This window comes from Corticium candelabrum, chromosome 22 (genome assembly GCF_963422355.1).
Source record: "Corticium candelabrum chromosome 22, ooCorCand1.1, whole genome shotgun sequence".
NCBI lineage: Eukaryota > Metazoa > Porifera > Homoscleromorpha > Homosclerophorida > Plakinidae > Corticium > Corticium candelabrum.
Window position 1 is genome coordinate 3,436,710 of NC_085106.1, and position 21,632 is coordinate 3,458,341.

Sequence of the window (21,632 nt, forward strand, 5' to 3'; positions counted from 1 at the left end):
GTTCTGCCGTAGCTACATCACGATGAACGTTGACTTCACCCGGTAGGTATAGTAGCTAGAGGTGAGGACTATTACGTTAGTCAAGAAGAACGCCTCAAATCTTCGTCTGAAAGGGAGAAAGCGCTCGAGATCAGGTGACCTAGATTATGTCCCGTGAGTCATCCGTCTTCCTCGTTGTCTGCAAGAGTAGACGTTGACAAGACAAAACCAACAATTTGATAAAAGAAAGCCCTAGGATGAGCCTATCGATAGAGATGACTTACGTCTCAAACGGAGTTGTAGAAACGAGATGGCAGGCACTGACCGAGATATATGATGCTCTGTGACCGAGAATAGGTGCGATTGGTTTTCGAGTTCTAGAGCAGCAAGGTTACGTCGATTGCTGATGTAACCTGCTCTACCTAGTTGCTATCCAGTAGGACTATGACGCTAGCATAGCAGCTGAGTTACGCCACGGCTATTTTCTAGAGAACGAGTGAACGAGATTAGATCCGGGACTCTATGTTTAAAAATAAAGCAATTAAACATTTTAAAATTACACCTAGCTATTATACTGCCAGTTTGATATTGCTTGGTAAAGCTATAAAGTTGCCAATTATAGTAAATGTTTTTTTGTAAAAAATTGCTACAAAATTCTCATTCAGTTTTTATAAAATTGATGTCTCTTGATACGCAGTCTTCATGACAATTTACCAAAAATGATCTGATCGTGTCTTAGCTTTTCCAATCACAGCAAACACAGGATCATGATCTAGACTCTTGTAATTTTCCTTCTTTTCTTTCAACCAAGCCATATCGTCTCGCGTGAGTTTTGAGTCAGAAATATAGCCTTCGATGGGTTTCGGATCTTCAAGATACAAAGATTGTACATAAACCGGCAAGTCTGCTCTCTTTGTCGATCTCATGAAAAGAATTTCATCGATTCTTTGAAATCCCACCCTTTTGACTTTGCGTCTAGGACTTGCTTCATAATCTGGCCAGCGTGTAATAAACTTTAGGTCACGTGATATGGTGACCTTCATAGGCCAAACTGCTTTCTTCTCTATGTTAAAATCGCCTCCGAGAATAACCGGTACGTCGTCATAAAACAGCTTATTCTCTCTAGCAAAACGCAAACGAAACGTATCGATAGTTATCATGAGATTCTCAAAGTACTCTCTCTTTTTCTCAAGGTTCTTTGCCTTTGACTGTGGTCCATGCCAGCTGACAACCATAATGTAGTAATCCTTTGCTCTAGCAGAAGCGGGATTGCTTGCACGGTATTTGAAAAACCCGACCGACATTCTACTTACGCCAATCTCAGCAACAGAGCCAGGCGTATACCGTAGAGCGTCCCAGTACTTTCTGAGATTGAATGGCATCGCTTCATACTTTGCCGAGTTGTAGAAAATGTTGGCGTCTGTGTTTGATCCCACATGTTGCACGGGTAAGTAACTTCGAGCTGCTTCGACGGCTCGTCTCCCTGTCAGTCCCTTCAGTTCTTGCACGAGAATAAAGTCTACTGCATTTCTCGTCGCTAGGCAAAGTATTCGCTCCACGTTTTCGTGCCGCAGCGCAGAGAAGCCTTTTTGCGTTGGCCCGTTACAGTTCAGCGTTACAACCTTGGCACCTGGAAACCAAGCGGCGTCTCTGCTAGTGCCAACTATTGGTTCTTTCTTTCTTGCTGATGCCATATGTTTTTGAGATCACGTGCAGCATGTAATCACCTGGTCAGCAAGTTCTTGTTGGATTTTCTTTGTTAGTCCAACGATCACGACGCTGCTTTGCAGTCGGCAACGGTCTAGAGCTCGCGGGTCTGGGTGAGATCTGTAACATACGCAGAATCAGTTAGCTACCTAGAGAATACCCTGCATACGCATCTCGTTCTTCTAGACAAATGTACAATCACCTGCTTTATTGATTGCTTTCTTGTGCCAACTAAAACGTTTGTTGGCAGGTTCTGCAATCGAATGATCGCAGTGAGTAAGCAAGTGTGTTTCTAACGTGAGCAGTGAGAGGCGGAGCCTGCAAATATGCTAGCTAGGTAAGCAAAATGACGTAATCGCTATGCGTAATTACTAATCGCTGAAATGTTAATTAGATCGTGCACACGTAATGGTAACCTTGTACGTTGGTATTTATGTAGTACTACGGCCACATTCTGGCTTTTTGTAGCGTCGTTTTGTACAGCGTTGACGCAGATCGTAGCTGTTACTTAACATAGAGGGACTGCATGCAAAATTAGCACAAGAGCAAATTCATCACGTGGTTGAGTCGCATTAATTAACTAATTAACATCGTGCACTCCCTATCTAGGGATCGAACGCCAAACGTTGCATACTCAACATATCGTCTTAGTCATACAGTCCTCGCTGTATCACGTTTTTAAAATGTGCAACTAGGCGGGCGAACAAACAGGTTAGCGTACACAAAACGTCAGACTCGTGGTAATAGCTTGTAGGAAAACAGCTGATCGTTCAAGAAGAGACTCTGATCCAAGATCGTCAACAGTTTGCAAAATCTGAGATGCACTTGGCAGTGCGTCTAGCACATCGTGCAGATATGCTGCAGGAAAGACATTACTTTATGGCAAGTGGCACAAGTCAGAAGGAAGGGCTGGTCACTAACACAACTGTGAAAAAATGTAACTTTTATGTAGCGTTTGTCTAGCCATCATCATCATCATGGTCACTTCCGGAGCAACTAACACTTCTGCCGCTTGCAAATGAGGATCACAACATTTGCACCAGAATCATTACATCTATTTACATCACATAGATTTGAGCACAGAATCGCATGCAGAACATATGCTATACGTTTCAAAAACGTATTGCTGGGACTCGCCTAAAATGGTCACACCGGATCCCTTGTATCAATGGAATGTAATCGAGGCAATCGCATATATTCGTGACAGAAATAAATAAATAAATGGGTATACAAAAATAAAATTGCAAATTATGAAAAATTTGCATATATTTCGGCTAGCGAAATCGAATAAATGTTCAAACAATAAACATATATATTTTAGATGGAATCGCATATATTTAGTATCTTTTCAAATAAATTTGCCTATCAATTAACAATTGCAAATATTTGTTCAAATCGAATATTACAACGCATACCCGACCGACATGCACTGTTCTACGTCTAATCTGAAACAGCTAATAGTTTTACTCTGTATAAATGCTCAATGCGCTAAATCTAAAGTTGCTGCTATTATATTTATAAAATTTGCTCCTTCTGTGACAGTTTACTGACGAACTTTTCAGTCAGTCTTCCTAGTACTTGAATAATTTGTTTTAATGTCCGGAGGTGTAAAGTACGTTTGGTTTAATTAATCAATTAAAAGTGTTGTATTTTGGTAATTTAATTTTAAGGTGTTATATAATGGTGTATGACGTCTTGTTTTTGTCCTTATGGTATTTCTGCTTCCGCTTCAATATCTATAGCTTGTTGTTCACAACAAACCCACTCGATGTAAATGTACTGTAGTTTTATTTTGTTTCTAAAAAGACTTTATTTACATTATTGCCGAGCGTAGCGAGGCTTCTAATCCGGGTCGCACAACAGAAATGGGCGTGGTCCTATATGGCTCTCTACCGAGCTTTTGGTATATATATATATATATATATATATATTTGTTGTCGAATCCTTGTTATTATCCCGTCTAGAACGGTGGACTTCTGGTGATATTCAGTCTCTTTGGTTTGAGGCTAAACTGGATGCTGATTGTAAACAGTCTTCTAATTGCAAGTCTTCGCCTGTAGATCAGATTAATCGAAAACGAGCGCTTGCTTAGGCCAGGAAAGGTCGTTACAGAGATGCCATGCGGTGCCTTGGCCTTCTGCGTACAGCCAGCCCTCATGACAGCAAGGTTCTTGAAGAAATCTATCAACGCCACCCAGAGCATGTCTTGCTAACTGTTTCTGGTGATATCTGTCGTTCACTATCTGTCAGTATGGATTCAGTTTTGGCTTCACTTCAAGCTTTTCCTCGCGCATCCAGCCCTGGTGCTTCTCAATTGAATTCTCAGCATTTGTTTGATGCTATTCTTGGTACTACAACTCCTTCAGCCAAGCAGAGTTTGGAGAACTTGATCTGTTTCGTAAATTTTTCTTTGTCTGGTCGTGCTGACCCTAGGATAGCCCCTTGGTTATGTGGAGCACGTCTCACTGCTCTATTGAAGAAGCATGGTGGTGTCCGTCCTATAGCTGTCGGTGAGGTCCTACGTCGACGTGTCAGCCGTCTGTGCTGTTCTGCTGTGAAAGAGGACTTACCTGACACCTTTTTGTTTTATGGCCAGGTTGGTATCGGTGTTCCAGGAGGTTTAGACGCTGCTGTGCACACACTATCAGCTTGTATTGCTCGATATGGATCTGATCCCAACTTGTGTTGCCTGAAAATTAATATGACAAATGTCTTTAACGAATGCTCTCGAGCTTCTTTTTGAGTCGTCTACGTAAAGAGTTCCCAGCCTTGTTTGGGTGGTCCTCGTGGTATTACCATTGTGAAGGCATGTTGCATTTTGGGAATTCTTGGATCAAGTCATTTGCAGGAGTGCAACAAGGGGATCCCCTTGGTCCCCTACTATTCTCCCTCGTTCCTAAGGAGTTTTTGGATGACCTGGGTCTATTGCCAGATTTGAAGCTGAAGTTATGGTATTTGGACGATGGCTCTTTCCTTGGCCAGCGGGCTTCAGTTGCTTGTCTCTTGGATGTCTTGCTAGCAAAGGGTCCCTCCTTTGGTCTTCATATCAATTTGAACAAATGCGAGGTCTTTTGGCCCTCTGAGATCAGAATTTTCCCAAATTTGCTACTAAATTCAGCGCAGTGTTCAGGTTCATGGTGGTGTTGATTTCCTTGGTTGTCCTGTATATGGATCTTCCTCATATGTTACTGAATTTGTTTCCCAACGAGTGGACAAGATTTTGGATTGGCAGGACCGTTTGACAGCTTTAGAGGATCCTCAGGTGGCGCTTCATCTTCTCCGCAGCTGTTTGAGCCTTTGCAAGCTGAATCACATCATTAGAACGGTTCCTGGCTTCAAGATCAATGATGTATTGATACAGTCTGACAGTGGTCTTCATCACAGTTTAGAGGCTTTATCCTCTTCTTCGGTCTCTGACCTGGCATGGAAACAGACAACTCTTCCAGTTCATTTGGATGGTCTAGGTCTTCGTGAGGCCTCTAGATCTCCATCTGCAGCTTTCGTTGGCGGCTGCAACTCTTCTCGGCAGTTGTCTCTCCGTTTTCTTAACGACTCAGCGTTCGTGCCGGTACATGAAGAAAATGATTGGACTCGGCATTCTTCTTTTTGCCTGGTGAAGTGCAAAAAATGCCAGCAACGTCTTGCAAGTCTTTTACCACCTGCTAGTTCTGTCTCGTCCTTTGTTTCTTCTACACAACATTCTTTCAAGGCTCTGAATGATGCTTTGAGATCCAGTATTAAAGTCAGCCTCGTTAGTCTGCGAGAACAGGCACGTTTCAGTGCTGTCGCATATCCTCATGCGGGGCTTGGTTGAGGGCAATCCACAACTCAAGTCTACGCCTGGCCATGTCTCCGCGTGAATTTGTGACTTCTTTGCGTTTGCGTTTGGGAATTCTGATTTTTCCAGCACCCCACACTCAGTCCGTTGTGTGTGCGGTCATGAATTGGACATTTTTGGTGACCATGCTCTTGGCTGTGGTCCTCTTCGGATTAAGCGACATGATGCCTTATGTGACGTCATCTTCCACTGGTTGCTCTTAGACAACTCCAATGTACGTCGAGAACAACGCTGTTCCTCTCATTCTATGACAAGACTAGGTGACGTATTCCATCCCGACTTTTCCCTAGGCAAGGCTGCTTATTTCGACATTTCCGTGAAGAATTAGTTCACTCCCTCTCACCTTACTAATGCTGCCCTAGAAGCTGGTGCTGCTGCTGAGGCTGGGGAAGTGGACAAAGATGAACGCCATCTTGCTAACGTTTCAAGTTATGGCTGTTTGTTCTACCCTCTTGTGGTGGAATCATACGGAGTATGGGCTGTACATAGTCTGGAGGTGTTGAGATCAATTGTAAAGAAGTCTCTTCTATCATCTGGCTTGTCTCTGGGCCAAGCTTCCAGGCAATTTCACGAACAGTTATCTGTTCGTTTACAAATATGTGTGTGTGTGTGTGTGTGTGTGTGTGTGTGTGTGTGTGTGTGTGTGTGTGTGTGTGTGTGTGTGTGTGTGTGTGTGTGTGTGTGTGTGTGTGTGTGTGTGTGTGTGTGTGTGTGTGTGTGTGTGTGTGTGTGTGTGTGTGTGTGTGTGTGTGTGTGTGTGTGTGTGTGTACACAAATCTCAAATTTCTCCTCCCACGGCCACGTTTCATGATAGGACCTACCTTAAAAAATCGTTTCCGTGTCCGACTACAGATGAGTCTAAGTACGATTCGTGCAAGTGACCAAACGACGAAGAAAATGCTTCATGAAGTTCCGTCGCCCCATCCTTTTCTATTGTAGCTAAGGAGTGTGTGTACGTGACAACCAAGAAACACCTTCAGGAGTTGAATGCCACCTACAGTCAACTATTCACACGTCCCATACAATTAATCCTTTACTACACTGTGCTGCATCTAACACTGTTGATAGTCAATGTTTGCTGATATTAATTTCTATGTCAGTAAATACCCTACCACTGTCGTTACAAGGGAACTGAGTGCATACCTAGACTGTACATTTCAGTTGTCTTGATCACGATCGCAAAACGACGACTACCTATACCAGGCTTAGATACGTAATCTAAACTACTAGGAAGTTTGCATGTTTACTTCCATGACAGCTAGGGTTTCAACAATTACGTATTGTATAGCTAGGACTCGGCGTTCCAGTAGACGGTCTGAAAACTCCGTTGGACGTGTTACTCACGAACGCGAGACGCCTACGGATACCGTACAACTAGTATTATGTATAATATATTCATCACGTGCTCTAAATTATGTATCACGTGCTTTAAATTAGTCACGTGATTGGTTGACGCTCTACCTAGCCCTTGTAGTAGTCTAGTAGGCATTGTCACCGATGCTGCAACGAACTAGGAAACATCTCTTTATCCATATCATTGGTACAATAGTTATTGTCATTATGTGGAGCGTCGCTGCGGTACCGACATTCTTCTATGTTTGGCCTGAGACTCTCAGTATCTACACGTACAGGTAAACTTAATTAACTACTAGTTAACTAGTGTTACAGTCCAATGCTATTAGACGTAGGAGTAAACGTGAGAAGGACAGAGTCCCAACCCGGAACTTGTTGCAAACTCCCGGATTATGTTACTTAATTTTGTCTATATGCTGATGACAGTGCTGTCTAGATAACAACTACATAAGATTTGAATTATTATCTACCACATGCTGTTACAATATTTGATTGACAAGGTTTTTAATGTGCTAACTTTGTAAATTTATTATTTATTTTTTGATTTGAGTAATTGTCTAGAAATATGAAGTACGTTGATTAAAATTGTTGTATTTGATGTACTACACAGTTTGTAATTGAGTGAACTGTTTCTTAAATAGTCCTAACAAATCTTCTATTTGGAATCAGTGCAGTCATCGAGCAACGGACTATTCAATGAATCAGACACTGTGTGACAATGTCAGTGAGGACGCATTTGCAGGAGTGTGTTTCTTTGCCAAAAATCTCGAAGCTAATGGCATGGTTGATGAAAGGAGAGCATTGACAGCACGTCTTCAAAATTGCACAGAGTTTAACTATCCAGATGTTGAACGGTTTGGTAAGCACACACACACACACACACACACACACACACACACACACACACACACACACACACACACAGAGACACACACACACACACACACACACACACACACACACACACACACAGACACACACACACACACACAGACACACACACACAGACACACACACACACAGACACACACACACAGACACACACACACACACAGACACACACACACACACACACACACACACACACACAGACACACACAGACACACAGACACACACACACACACACACACACACACACACACACACACACACAGACACAGACACAGACACAGACACACAGACACAGACACACACACACACACACACAGACACAGACACACACACACACACACACACACACACACACACACACACACACACACACACACACAGACACACACACAGACACACACACAGACACACACACACACACACACACACACACACAGACACACACACAGACACACACACAGACACACACACACACACACACACACACACAGACACACACACACACACACACACACACACACACACACACAGACACACACACAGACACACACACAGACACACACACACACACACACACACAGACACACACACAGACACACACACAGACACACACACACACACACACACACAGACACACACAGACACACAGAGACACACACACACACACACACACACACACACACACACACACACACACACACACACATTAACTATTGGCAAGCTTATATGTTTAACTAGCAATGTATGACTATAATTACAATGTTGTGATAATAGATTTGTATGCTTGTGCTATAGAAAATCTGATAAGGTAAAGGAAGTAGGTTGAGGAGTAATTTGAAAAGAGGATTAAGTTTGGGCTTGACTGTTATCATGCAGTTTACACTAGCAGATGGTGTAAACAGTCTGGTGAAGACGCAAGGCATGAGCTTATTCAACACATTTATAATAATCTGCACATACGTTTGTAATCCAATTCAGAATGAAATTATGGGACCATGGTTGAAGATTACATTTGCATGGGTATATAGAAGTAGTCTCACTAATATACACTGTGTGACAAATGCAGGTTTGACAAACACGATAATGACCTATCTTTAATTATTATGACGAGCATTATGTTGTACATGCATTTTAGCTTATATTGCTATGCGACTTTTGTCACAGTTTATGGTTTGGTTGGGTTTGGTCTGCTATGTCTAATTGAATGCATGCACATATTTGACTGCATCTGCACGTTGTATTATTGTAAGTTTTTAAAAATATGCACAGAGGATGCATCTGTATGGAGGTAGATTTGTTTTACTGACTGCACTGTTGGTATACAATTTATCAGTACTAACTGTTGTGATAAACACAGTTGTATACTTTCTGTTGTTACTTTGGATGCAACATTGCAACTCAACTGTAGTAATTGACACTAATTCTGTTGTTAGCTAACAAATACAACTTATCTGCGGATCTTTGGCAGCGTCCATGTTATTACCCACTCAAGTCCATACCTCAAACATATCGCTGTGATCCTCCTTGCATTGTACCAGAGCTTAGCAATTCAGCTAAATTGTTTAGGCAAACGCTTGGTGTCCTATCAATTGTCAGTTTCGTGTTTTGTGGTACAATTATGTTTACTACTTGGATGTCGTTACCATTTATGTAAGTTGCTGATGTTTCTTTGAATTAAAATGGAAATTCTAAATTGGTGATTGTTTGTCAGGTCGTGTTTTCCTCATGTTATACCACTCTACATTGTAGGAGCATATGGTGTGATAGGTATTTGCCAGACGTTAACATCGTTATGTTATCGCTGTTAATTTAGCTTTACTTAGACATTGTTTTTGGCTTACCAAATATTTTGTCCATTGAAACAGCATTTTGCAAAGACGATACCTCTACCAGTGAATCACCGTACTGCCTTATTCAAGGTATCTGCCTTTGTTTATGTGCTATATAGTGATAATGATAGAGTAATCGTAGCAATCAGCAATACAATAAAAAGTCTTTAAGGCACTGATTTATAGTTGTTAAAGTGATATAAATAATTGCTATCAATGGTAATGACAATAATTGATATCTTGTATGATTTTATAGTAATTGTTAGTTTGAGTGATTTGGCTGCGAGACTGTAGTAAGAAGCAGTGGTTTCTTTCTTGTTGTCTGGAGAGTACTTGTCACACGTACTAGATCTAGAATGGTGTTGTAATAATGTAGTGAAAGGCACCTAGCTTTGTCTCTAATCATGTTGCATGCAAACAAGGGCTACAAGACTGTCCTTTTTTGTGTAGGTATAGATGAGTGTTTGGCAGTGTGTTTTCTGTCTCTATGGTTTGGGAATAAGGTCACATATAGACATGCAGTTAGTTGGCTGTAAATATGCTGCAAGCTTCCTAGTACATATTAATCTCTTTTGGGCAGCATCTAGCTATAAGATAATCTAAAAATGTAATGCAAATTAACACATAGTTTCTATCATGGAAATTCTAAAAAAGTAGTAAACTGTATTTGAATGTTTTATATCTTTTCTGTTTTATCAAAAGAACCTATTAGGATCAGTATCAATCTTGGTTACATCGAAACTAAATTACTAAATAACTATATATACACATAACAATTTGCATTTTAATACATTATGTATGTAATCATTTGATTTTTGTTTTGTGTTATCTGTAGGTGTTATAATGGTGTATGTCATCTTGTTTTCATCTTTGTGGTATTTCTGCTTCTGCTTCAATATCTATCTTGTTGTTGTTCACAACAAACCCCACTTGATTCTCTCTAATCGACGAGCGTACTTGATGCAATCCGTTGTTTGCTGGTTGTTACCAACAGTATCCATTGCTATAATATTTTCTGATACATATCGTGGCAAATACTTTGATTGGATTGGTGCCGATTACTTTCTATGTGTTGTGGCAGACATACCAAAGAGTTACTATTTTCTCATTCTACCATTACAGCTGACGATTGGCATTGGTTCGACTCTACTCTTTCTAACAGCGCTATTTCTGTTTAAGGTATGTGGTTGCAATTGAATGCATGTAATGCATTGTATGATCGGGAACATCTGCTACTGAACACTTGTACGCACCTCTCATGCTGCATGTGTAGACTATAACGTTTATGATAAAATACTCATAATTAAAACTGCATTGGTGTAGAAAAATAAATGGGGTGTTTAGTTGATGTATCACTAATATCAATTAAGTGACAGCAACATTGGGTCTAATTAAAATTTGAGCAACGGCAGCAGATTTACGTACTCACTAAACTATTTTTGTTTATTGAACAAATTCTCGTATTATCTGGACTTTTGGCAAGTTGGCCAATCTTATTGATGAATTAATTTAACTAATAATCTAATCACGTTAACTAAGAAGTTCTGTTAACTTCCTGGTGTCACATGTCGGTAATCTAGTTTAGATTTGTTTTTTGTTAGTATTAGAGTAAAGTTGCATTTGTCAAATCAAAGTAATGGTTTGTTATTTCACTTTACGCCAAGTTGTTATCATTAATTAATCAGTTGCACTGATATCATTATACACATTTGTTGTACCATTAGAGTGATCAGGACAGTAGGGGTCTCAAGCTGATGCAGGATGCAAGCAAGAACTCTGGTATCACATCACTGGGGAAAAGACTTTCAGCTCTTTGCTTGTTGTCAAGTGCTGTTGGAATTTACTTGCCGTGTTCAGTGTCATATCATTGGACATTTTCTGATCGAAAAACAGCCGCTTTGTTGTCATATTTTGAATGCAAGCAAGTGACAGATGATTGTCCACAAGATTTCCTTCAATATTCTGTTACTTCTATAATGATTCCACTAAGAATCGTCATTGGTTTATATTTTCTTATTTCTTCATTGTTCTTATTTGGAACTCCAGCTCAAATCAAGTTGTGGAAGCACTGGATAGCAAGACTGCTTCTCTGTTGTCATGTCCCAGATCCTGACGGAAAGTACGCGGCATGGAAGGACGACGCGGATTTGCAGCAGTATCGTCGTAGTCAAGCTTCAATTCGTCGGTTACGGGTTTTACAGCAGGCAGAAACATGGAAAAACAAAAACGCAAAAACCGAGATAGAACTTACGTCCAGAGATGGAGCAGGAGCATCACAAGAAGAACTTGCCAAAGAAGATTCAATCGAAAACGGTTAATTAAACTACATAGACATAAGAACTGACCAGAGAAAGAAAAACGGGCGTGCACATGTGCAATATTTTTTTGACTGATTTACACCCACGTTCTCACACACGTTCTAGATACATGCACACTACAGTACTTTCTGGAAATGAGTTATTGTATTTAATGATAAAGATATAAAACTTAATCTAGCGCAGTGTCGCATTCAAAATATTACATGTACGTGCTGTATAGTAGACCTATACAGTGCAGACCTCGTTATTCCGACCACGTTTGTCTCACTGGTTTTTTTGGACTATCGCGCTTGTTGGATTTTTGGCAACAACACATACCTTCAGAAAGTGAGGGTGTCGGAATAAGAGGTCTGACTATATAAAATGATATCTATATATATAAAGCAGAGTTGTCTGTCTGTCTGTCTGTCCGTTCGTCCGTCCGTCTGTCTGTCAATTTCATTTATTGAAACACAAACTCTACGTTACATTTCTAACACTAAATACAAGAAATCTACTGAGTTCAACTTTAGTTTAATGCAAACTACTTTGGTAGTCTCTATTGTGTATGTTCTCATCTTCTCCTGGGAAGACACGTGTCAGCTTGCGGAGGATGACTCTAGCGTTGCAGCGTTGTAATATTATTGAGAATTTTCCTCTCCAAAAACCTCTAAAGTCAGCTTCATTTGTATAGCCTTCAATGTCCCTTGATCTTCTGGCTAGTTTGTTTAGATAGTTGGTAGCTTCTGATCCCCATGTTCCAAAATGTTCAAATACCAGAGGAGTGAAATTGAGGCTTGATGTATTGCCAGCAAGTTGTTGTTTTTCGTATTTGATCATCTTCCTTTCCTCCCTTCTTGCTGCAGCAAAACCTTTCTCTAGAGCGGCCTGCTTTAGAGCGTCTTGGCTGAAAGGATGAGCCATAGCCACATCAAGGTCATAGCTACACCCAGAGTCATACACAACTATGTCTGGTCTATTCTCATTTCCAGAGTAACGATGTCGAGGTTCTTTCTCGTGATGAATCTTTAATTATGTAGACAAGTGCTCCATGCATTTACAATTTCATCGTCTTGCCACACAGGCCCTAGCCAAGTAATTTAACTTGGGAACATGGCAATGACGTAGTAGAAGGCATTCTGACTGAGGATATTCTAATTGAGACAAAGCAGAGCAAAGTGATTGACCAGAGTGAGCTATGTCTTCAAACTTGGAAAGGACAAAGGAAGAACTTACCACGGGAATGCCTAAGACCATAGTCCCATCATTCGTCACTTGGAATGGGCAATGTTTGGTATTAAGTGGGTCAGGAGTGAACAGCTCACATTTTTGATCACATATTGATAAGCCAAGAGGAGTAAGAGATGACTTCAGATGTAAGGCTGCATTGACGGTTGCATCGGATTCACCAAGTAGAAAAATGTCATCTAGATATGCTAATACTTGAACTTTGTTGTGCTTTAGTTGTAACTGCTTCAAGACAGGATGTATTGTGAGGGAAAAAAGAACTGGACCTAACGGGTCTCCTTGGTGGACTCTTTCTTCTGAATTGATGAGGACTGTTTCTTCTTCCATTTGGTAAACAAGATGACCAACGTTTGCATACATCTGTTTGACATGATTTAATATTTCAGGAAAAGATGACTCTACTTGCTGTAGTAGGTTTGATCTATTAACGGAATTGAATGCATTTGACATATCAGTTTTGAGTAATGCCCAACTGGGATTAGATTCAAGGGCTAATTGGATGTGATGAACCAACATTTCTGATCCTCCCTCTACTGCCACACCATGCTGAAGTGGTGAAAAATGATCAGAAAAATTGCTCTTTAGCTGAGTGCATATGACTTTAGCTGTTATCCGACGAAAAACTTCACCAACAGCAATTGGCCGTACATCTCCATTTTTCTTGGGTATTGCTATGAGTCTGGAAGCTGAGAGAAGAGATGATATTGAATGAGGTAAATGACCCCTAGCAATGACTGCGCAAGCTTTGTAAAGATGATCACTGACAGGGCATGCCCTCAGTAAGAGGCGAATGTGTTCATATCTCCAACCTGATGGACCTCATCCAGATCCTCGCGGAGACCCGCGAATTGAGCTGAACAAATCTTTTTTCGACAACTGAAATAAAGTTTCATTCGAACTGATGTTATCATCCAGATCTCCAGACCGACACGGATGCTTAGCTGCAAGCTTGTCTCTGGTATCAAGTGATGTTGGAGCTAAACCAGGACTCGTAAGGATCTTTGCTGCTCTTGATATTTCACCACATCTTATTAGTCAAGTAGCTGCATTCTTCCGTGAAGATCTTTGATTTTGATGTAAAACCTTCTTGTTGACTGGAGTGTTGAACTGTAGCAATTCTTCCCATTTGTAATCTAAGAATTTTTCATAGATTGATAAAATTTCACGTTTCTTTGATTTTCCACCTCTCCTTAGAGGTTGTAGAATCATTCTCGGTAGTAATAATAGTAACTTCCAAGCGCATTCATCATCAGGGCAATTGACTATTCGACATGTACATCTTAGATTAGCTGATATTTTTTGGACTGTTCTGGGTGGTTTTGCACGTAGAATGGTGTCAATCGACAGGCCAGAAATCAAATCCCAAGCTTCAGCTTCTTTAGATATCTTCTGCTGTTTCTTTGAGAAGCTATTCGTCGACAGAGCAGTACGGCAAGACGCCGGAAGCTCGCCATCACTTCTGGAGGTGATGCAATTCATTTGCGGAAGTGGCTGAGAATCAGCATTGGTCTGATGAGAAGAGGCTCCATAGGCATTGCTACATTTATAATAATGTTGTTGAAGGCGTTTGAACCAACAGCAGCATTTGGGACACTGGATGAGGTCGTGATTCGTAATGAACGATGACGGTATGGCCGTAAAGTCAAGATGTTGACGTAAGTGATCTAAAACCTGTCTCAGAGCTCCAGTGAAGACGCAATTAGAGATAGGGCATTGTTCTTCTTCTTGAGATGATTGAGACATAGCCAAATCAGTAAGAGAAAACCGCATGCGACTAGAATCCCAAAAGAAGCAACGCTAAACAGCTAAGACAAGCTGTCTTCTCAAGAGAAGCGACGTTCGAAAAGGATTGAGCAAAAAAAGCAAGTCGAAGCGAGAAACTAGGAATAACGAACAAGAGATTCAAATACGTTGACCCGCCATCCACATCCGGGGTCTGTCTGTCTGTCTGTCCGTCCTTAAGAAGGTTTCTCAAAAACAGCGAGTCCGATCTCAGCCGAATTTGGTTCGCGCACGCCGAATTCATTCGGGTCGAAAGTGAGACTGTGGTCGTCTTCCTGAATTTTCCCACGACGACGCGATTTCCTGCCTATCGCACTCGCTTTCGCTCGCGCGCGAATATCTCCGGAACGGCGCATCGTATCTCCGCCGAATTTAGACTGCCCGTTCTCGACGTCGGACGGTAGGCGCCGATCGTGTCGTTTCTTGCCGGCGACGTCGGCAAAGGGAAGATATCTTTGCTGATATCCGGGTCTTGAAAAAATACGTCCACAGTCGTTTGCCAGTCTACGACCGTCGAAGAACTGCCGTGTTTAATGCACTTGTTCCCCGAAACGCCAGCAACGTCTTCGAAGAGACGACGCTCAACGGGACTGTCGAAATGGCGAGAGTCGGCATTCGTCATGTATGGGGAAAGGATTATTCGGGTAGAGCGCAGCCCCGTTCCTCGGACACCATCATATTCCGGACGCGAGTTCTCAGTTATCCGTTTTTGAACGCAGTCCCTAACACATCATAAATGTAGGTATCCAAGTTGTAATTGAGCATACCAAAAAAGAGCATTGTACCTCTTCTCTACTTAGAGTGAGATTGAGACTGTGCGGAGCCTTGCATACCCCGTTCATCGGACAAACGCATCGTTCACCGGACAGTAGCGTTTATATTGCACACACCCATCCTTCAGCCTAGTAACTGATATGTCGCTAATCAACAACTCTTTACCTACAAATTGTGTTGTTACCCTGTATGTCAGCCAAGATCTGTACGAGTTACAGTCAGTCAAACGCCCGTGGTAACAGCCCCAATCGTCGGACACCCATTTTCTTGCCTTCCTACCTTCTTAGCAACAGCTCTAGGTTTCAAATAACTGCAGTTGATTAAATTCAGCTATCTGAAACGCAGCAGAACGCAGAACACTTGCCTAGAGTGCTTGATGGCAATTCTGAGTCATTTCTCCTGCAACCACGCCCCCACTAGGACGTGTAAAAGATGTCTCTTGAACGAACTAGCCGTTCAACAAAAAAGACGACAACGGAAACCGATAAGAGGGTAGGATTGAAGTGCTAAAACGCTCTTTTATCCTTGCAAACAAAGTCGATCGCCGCGTTGCGCGCGTTGACAAGGACTTGACGCTAACTAATTCAACTTTACCTAGGAGAAGCAGGGGTGAAGATTCTAGCTGCTCTGATACTAGACAAAGTTCCTGCTGTCGGTACAGCTGGTTGTACCAACGATGACGTCCTGCACTTCGTGACGGTGCAAGGTCAGGCAAAGGTAGATATCAAACTGAGATAGAAACACCTGCAAACGTCCTATTCAGAGCCAAGTAACAATTTAGGGGCCTTGAAAGGAAAGCACGAGCTGTTCCTGTGCGAGTTGAGAGAATGTGCTCACCGCAAGGCTTGAACATGGATGACGTGAATCGTCTGCTACATCCGTGTGCATCAAGCCTGTGCATTTGTGCTGCAAGACACTCAGGAGTTCAAATTCTTACGCTGGGAAGACTAGACAGTATCGGAGGGCTAGTAGATGCCAACAGAGTGAGCTTGTCAGAAGAGAAAATTCAGCAGTTTTTGCTAATAACCGTTGCTGAATCAAACAAAGGTCAAAAGAATTGGGGCCGTACGATACTTCCTTCCAACTCTCTCTCATGACATTATTACCTGCAGACTGCTGCTGCAAAGTGAAAACGACTGTCCGACGAAAGGGACGTTACCTCGACTCAATGAGCGTGCGCTATCTCTCCCGGAGAGTAGTAAACAGAGACAGTGATAGTGTTGCGGTGTTAGCTAGTCACCTATAAACCTATCTCACGTGCGAAGTTGCAGAATTGCGTTTGCGTTTTTATGGGGGAGGTCGTGTCCGGTGAATGATGGTGGTGTCCAATGAACAGGGTCGCAGAGGAGGATCACGTTTACTGTCCTAGCATAACCGTTTCAAGCCTTTGGAAGTCCCGCGTCTGGAATCACAGTCTTTACTAATCCTTCTTACTGTAGGCTTTAACAAAGCTCAGTCTTACTTCGTTTACTTCTTGCACGGCTGTCCGATGATTGATGGTGTCCGATAACAGGGGCGTCGCTCTATCCAAACGCATCTGAACCCAACCTCTCAGAACTCATTACAGAGATCTCGAGTTGTTACAGAGAACTCATTACAGAGATCTCGAGAACGAGCGGGGGCTGTACGTGTACCCTGGATGTCATCATGAGTAAGCAAAAATTAACTCGCTTGCCAGATCCTAAACAGATTTGCAAAAGTCAGTAGCACAAAAAATTTCAATTCCTACAGTGACCGGGGAGATTAAGCCCTCCAGAACCCCGGTTCCTACGCCAGTGTACAAGAGTTTTAGTCGACTTGACAATCAGGGGAATGCCGAGGGTGGGCGGTGAGAAGGTCGGTCTTGCTAACAATCTGGGGAATGACGAGGGCGAGAGAGACTGGGTCGAGTCGAAGATCTCTTGTTGTTATAGTAGTTGTAATGTCTCGTGGTTCGCTATTGAAAGATCTACTACCAGGATTAAACCCCCGAATGACCAGCACCCGGATACTACAACCCTTCCCACTACCTTTAGCTAACTACGCAACACAATAACAACTATCAATTTACAGTCACAAGTCTAAACGGTTCGGTTCCTTCCGAATCCTTGTCGATCGTCTTGGTGCTACCGATTTCGGCGTTGGCATTGGCTCAGGTGACAGTTCCCTTTCACTTGCTGTAGGTGGACTTGACATCGGTGCCCGGATCACTGGCTCTTCTGGTGTAACTAGAGAATCCTCTAGTGTTAGATCGAAAGGACCACCAGCAACCACAGGGTCTGGTGCCTTCTGAAAACTGTCCACCATCTCCGGTAGTCCTTCACCACAAGTCAGTCCTTTCCTAACTACTGGAGGTGTTACCTCTACTTCCCTCTTCCGCAACTGATCTTGGTGTCGGCGTACTCGACGTCCATCGACTAATTGACACTCATAAGACAGTGGACCCGTGGCGGCTAATATCACCCCAGGTACATATATTGGGCCATTTGCATAGTTCCTGATAAATACTCTGTCTTGCACCTGAAATGGCCGGTATGTAATATGCTTGTCATGGTAATTCTTCTGTTGTAACTGTTTTTGGACCACTTTCCTAGAAACATCCGGGAACAGCCTGTCTATGGAAGCTGTCAGCCTTCGCCCCATTAATAGTTGCGCTGGTGCCACTCCAGTGGTTGTATGCGGAGTGGTACGACAGTTGAGTAAAACTTTTGCCAACTTGGTCTTTACAGACCCTGATGATTGCTTCCGCATGCCAGCTTTAAACGACTGTACTGCCCTCTCTGCAAGGCCATTAGAGGCGGGATGATAGGGTGCTGTCCGCACATGCCTAATACCACTGCCCTTCATAAATCCTTCAAACTCCTGTGACACAAAACAAGGTCCATTGTCAGACACTAATGTATCCGGCAACCCATGAGTGGCGAAAGAGTCACGTAGTTTCTCTATTGTGATGGCTGATGTACAAGAATTGCCCGTGTAGTGAATATCCATCCATTTGGTGCGAGCATCCACAATGACAAAAAGTATGCTCCCATAAACGGCCCTGCATAGTCGACATGCAATCTACACCATGGCTTTTCTGGCCATTCCCATGCACACAGTGGAGCTAATGGCGGTGCTCTCGCTTGCTGCTGGCATGTAAGACACTTCCGAACAGTTCCTTCTATTTCAGAATCAATTCCTGGCCACCAAACTATGGTTCTTGCAATCCCTTTCATTCTTGAACAGCCTGGGTGCCCATCATGCAGTTGTGTGAGCACTGCCTGCCTTCCTTTCTCAGGCACTAACACGCGGGCACCCCACAGAACACAACCGTCTTGCACTGACAATTCATTTGCCTTAGACTTGTACGGCTTCATTGCGTCTGCAAAATCACCTAGCAAGGTAGAGGGCCATCCTTGCAGCACGTATTTCAACACTCTCGCTAGTACATGATCTTCACGTGTCCACCGTTTGATTTCGTCTGCGGATACAGGACTTTTGAGAGCTTCCAACTGATGCAAGAGACTAACAACTTCGGGTGGTAGCGACTCCTCTAAACATCTGGCTGTCCTCTTAATGGAAATCTGCTCAATCCATCGGCATTACCATTCATGATTCCTGGTTTATGCCTGAAAGTGTAATGGTAGCCAAATAACCGCTGTAAATGCTGATCCTGACACTTCCCAGTCACTAGGATATCATCAAGATATACTACCACCCCATCAATACCTTGTAACAGATTCTCCATTGTGCGTTGAAATATGGCTGGAGCCGCAGACACACCAAAGGGTAATCGATTATATTGAAATAACCCCTTGTGGATGTTTATAGTGACAAAGGGTTTTGACTGCTCGTCCAGTGCCAGCTGTTGGTACGCTTGTGACATGTCGAGTTTGCTAAAAACCTTTGCTCCACCCAATCGTGCAGGAAGGTCATTTATTCGTGGCAGGGGATAGCTATCAGGTTTTGCTACTTGATTGACTGTCATTTTATAATCCCCGCAAACTCTAATAGAGCCATCTGCCTTCAAAATTGGGACTATTGGTGCTGCCCATTCAGAGTGCCGTACAGGTTCGACAATTCCTGCGTCCACCAGTTTGCAAAGAGCTTCTTCCACTTGTTCTCTGATTGCATGTGGTACATTTCTTGCACGATAGAAACGGGGAGTTGCCTGAGTGTCTACGTGGATCTTAACTTCCACACCCTTCAGGAGCCCTAGTTCATCTCTAAATTCCTCCTCATACTGCTCCAGGATACCATTCAGCTCCTCTCTATCCAGTCGCAAAACCTGGTGGGATGCCTGCCAGTTCATTTTCAGCTCACTCAGCCAGTTACGCCCACACAAACTAGGGCCACTCCCTTTTACGACTAGTAATGGTAGCTCTATCCCCTTTCTGGTTTGAGGGGTGCTTGCCTTGACGATGATCCTCCCCAGCAAAGGAATTTCTCTCCTGTATAGGTCTTCAGGACAATGGCTGTATTACGCAATGCAGGGCGCTGCTTTTTCCACAGCTGCCTACAAACAGCTTCACTGATCAGTGACACTGATGCACCAGTGTCGATTTCCATGTCAAGCTTTTTCCTTTCTATCATCACTGGAGTGAACCAAGGCTTCTGGTTTGACTCCAAAAAATTTACTATCTCCTCTTTACTCACTTTGTGAGTCATATAGTGATGATACTGTTGTGACTGTTCATCATCCTCAGGTAACTCCCATTCCTGTTCCACTACCGCTGCTCGCTGTTCTTGCTTGCCACCCTTCCCTTTGGCCTTGCATGCTCTAAGTATGTGCCCCATCTTTTTGCACCCGTGACAAGTTGCTGACTTAAAACGGCAGCTTGATGGAACATGGCCCTTATAGCCGCATCAATAGCAGCTTGACAGAGTAGTTTTCTGGCTGTTTACATTTGTACAACCACTGGTAGTGTCTCAGGTTTGACATCCCCACTTGCGCTAGCACTCAACTGTTCAGCATTCTTAGCTGCCAACTCCATCGCTTAAGCCACCACGTACGCTTTCTGGAATTTCAGATCTCTTTCTGACAACTACCGTCTCTGAATCCTCTCATCTTGAACTCCCACAACCAGTCTATCTCGCAGCAAATGACTCAACAAATCTCCAAACTCACAATATTCGGCCAGCCTACGTAATTCGCCACTGACTCACCTGGCTGGCGGCTTCTGCTGTTGAATTTGAAACGTTGCATCGTAGTAGAAGGCTTTGGGTGGAAAATGACCTCCAACGTGGCACAGATGTTTGCAAACGGCTTTTCTCCTGGCTTGTCCGGATGTAACAAGCTTCTCAACAGTGTATACGTACGAGCTCCCACGCTACTCAAAAAAATGGCGCGCTTTCTGGCGTCATCTTCTATCTCGTTAGCCACGAAGAACTGCTGCATCTGTTCGGCGTACTGCCGCCAGTTGTCTTTGGCTTCATCGAATTCTGCTAATCGCCCAAACATCGCCATCCTCGTCGCCAGTGTAATATCTCGTGGTTCGCTATTGAAAGATCTACTACCAGGATTAAACCCCCGGATGACCAGCACCCGGATACTACAGTAGTTGTCGCTGCGCCGATGCCGCAACGAAGTAGGAGACGCAGTCATCTCTATATTTATATCTTTGGTACATTGGTCACTATCATTATGTGGGGCATTGCTGTTGTACCAACAGTCTTCTATGTTTGGCCTGAGACTCTCAGTAACTACACGTACAGGCAGGTCAGGTCAGTCAATAAACGTAAGTAGAAAGGACAGATTGTAACTGGAATTTAGCTGGAGTTAGTTGCAAACTCCCGGATTATGGAATATGAATTTCTCTGCTTTTAGTATGTACACTGACGAGAGCGCTGTCCTTGACTAGGAAATCAATAGAAAGCTTGATAAACGTTTTCTTGTACCAGACGCGATTGCTAGCTACTACTAGTAGGAAATGCATTATTGTTAGGAATGAATGAATGAATGCTAGTTATTG

General features: G+C 42.9%; 3 protein-coding genes across 4 annotated transcripts; 1 reads left to right on the forward strand and 2 right to left on the reverse strand.

Annotated features, from left to right (window-relative positions):
• Positions 1 to 497: 497 nt before the first annotated feature.
• LOC134197157 (uncharacterized) lies at positions 498 to 1,977 on the reverse strand. Its single transcript, XM_062666428.1, has 2 exons — positions 1,889 to 1,977; positions 498 to 1,806 (listed from the first exon to the last, which is right to left on the reverse strand). Exon 2 carries the CDS (start codon positions 1,671 to 1,673, stop codon positions 690 to 692), a length of 984 nt encoding a protein of 327 aa, XP_062522412.1. The 5' UTR covers positions 1,674 to 1,806; positions 1,889 to 1,977; the 3' UTR covers positions 498 to 689.
• LOC134197156 (uncharacterized) lies at positions 1,940 to 12,151 on the forward strand. 2 transcript variants are annotated; one of them, XM_062666427.1, is made up of 7 exons: positions 1,940 to 2,023; positions 7,519 to 7,736; positions 9,203 to 9,419; positions 9,481 to 9,536; positions 9,593 to 9,688; positions 10,434 to 10,777; positions 11,323 to 12,151. In XM_062666427.1, the coding sequence occupies exons 1-7, from the start codon at positions 2,013 to 2,015 to the stop codon at positions 11,914 to 11,916; spliced, it is 1,536 nt and encodes a 511-aa protein (XP_062522411.1). In that variant the 5' UTR covers positions 1,940 to 2,012; the 3' UTR covers positions 11,917 to 12,151. The 2 variants fall into 2 exon arrangements, with proteins under 2 accessions (XP_062522411.1, XP_062522410.1); XM_062666426.1 differs by lacking the exon at positions 1,940 to 2,023 and adding an exon at positions 7,034 to 7,155.
• A 5,336-nt stretch (positions 12,152 to 17,487) lies between these two features.
• On the reverse strand, positions 17,488 to 20,457 carry LOC134197721 (uncharacterized protein K02A2.6-like). Its single transcript, XM_062667069.1, has 5 exons — positions 20,075 to 20,457; positions 19,267 to 20,006; positions 18,651 to 19,213; positions 17,809 to 18,540; positions 17,488 to 17,718 (listed from the first exon to the last, which is right to left on the reverse strand). The coding sequence occupies exons 1-5, from the start codon at positions 20,455 to 20,457 to the stop codon at positions 17,488 to 17,490; spliced, it is 2,649 nt and encodes an 882-aa protein (XP_062523053.1).
• Positions 20,458 to 21,632: the final 1,175 nt, after the last annotated feature.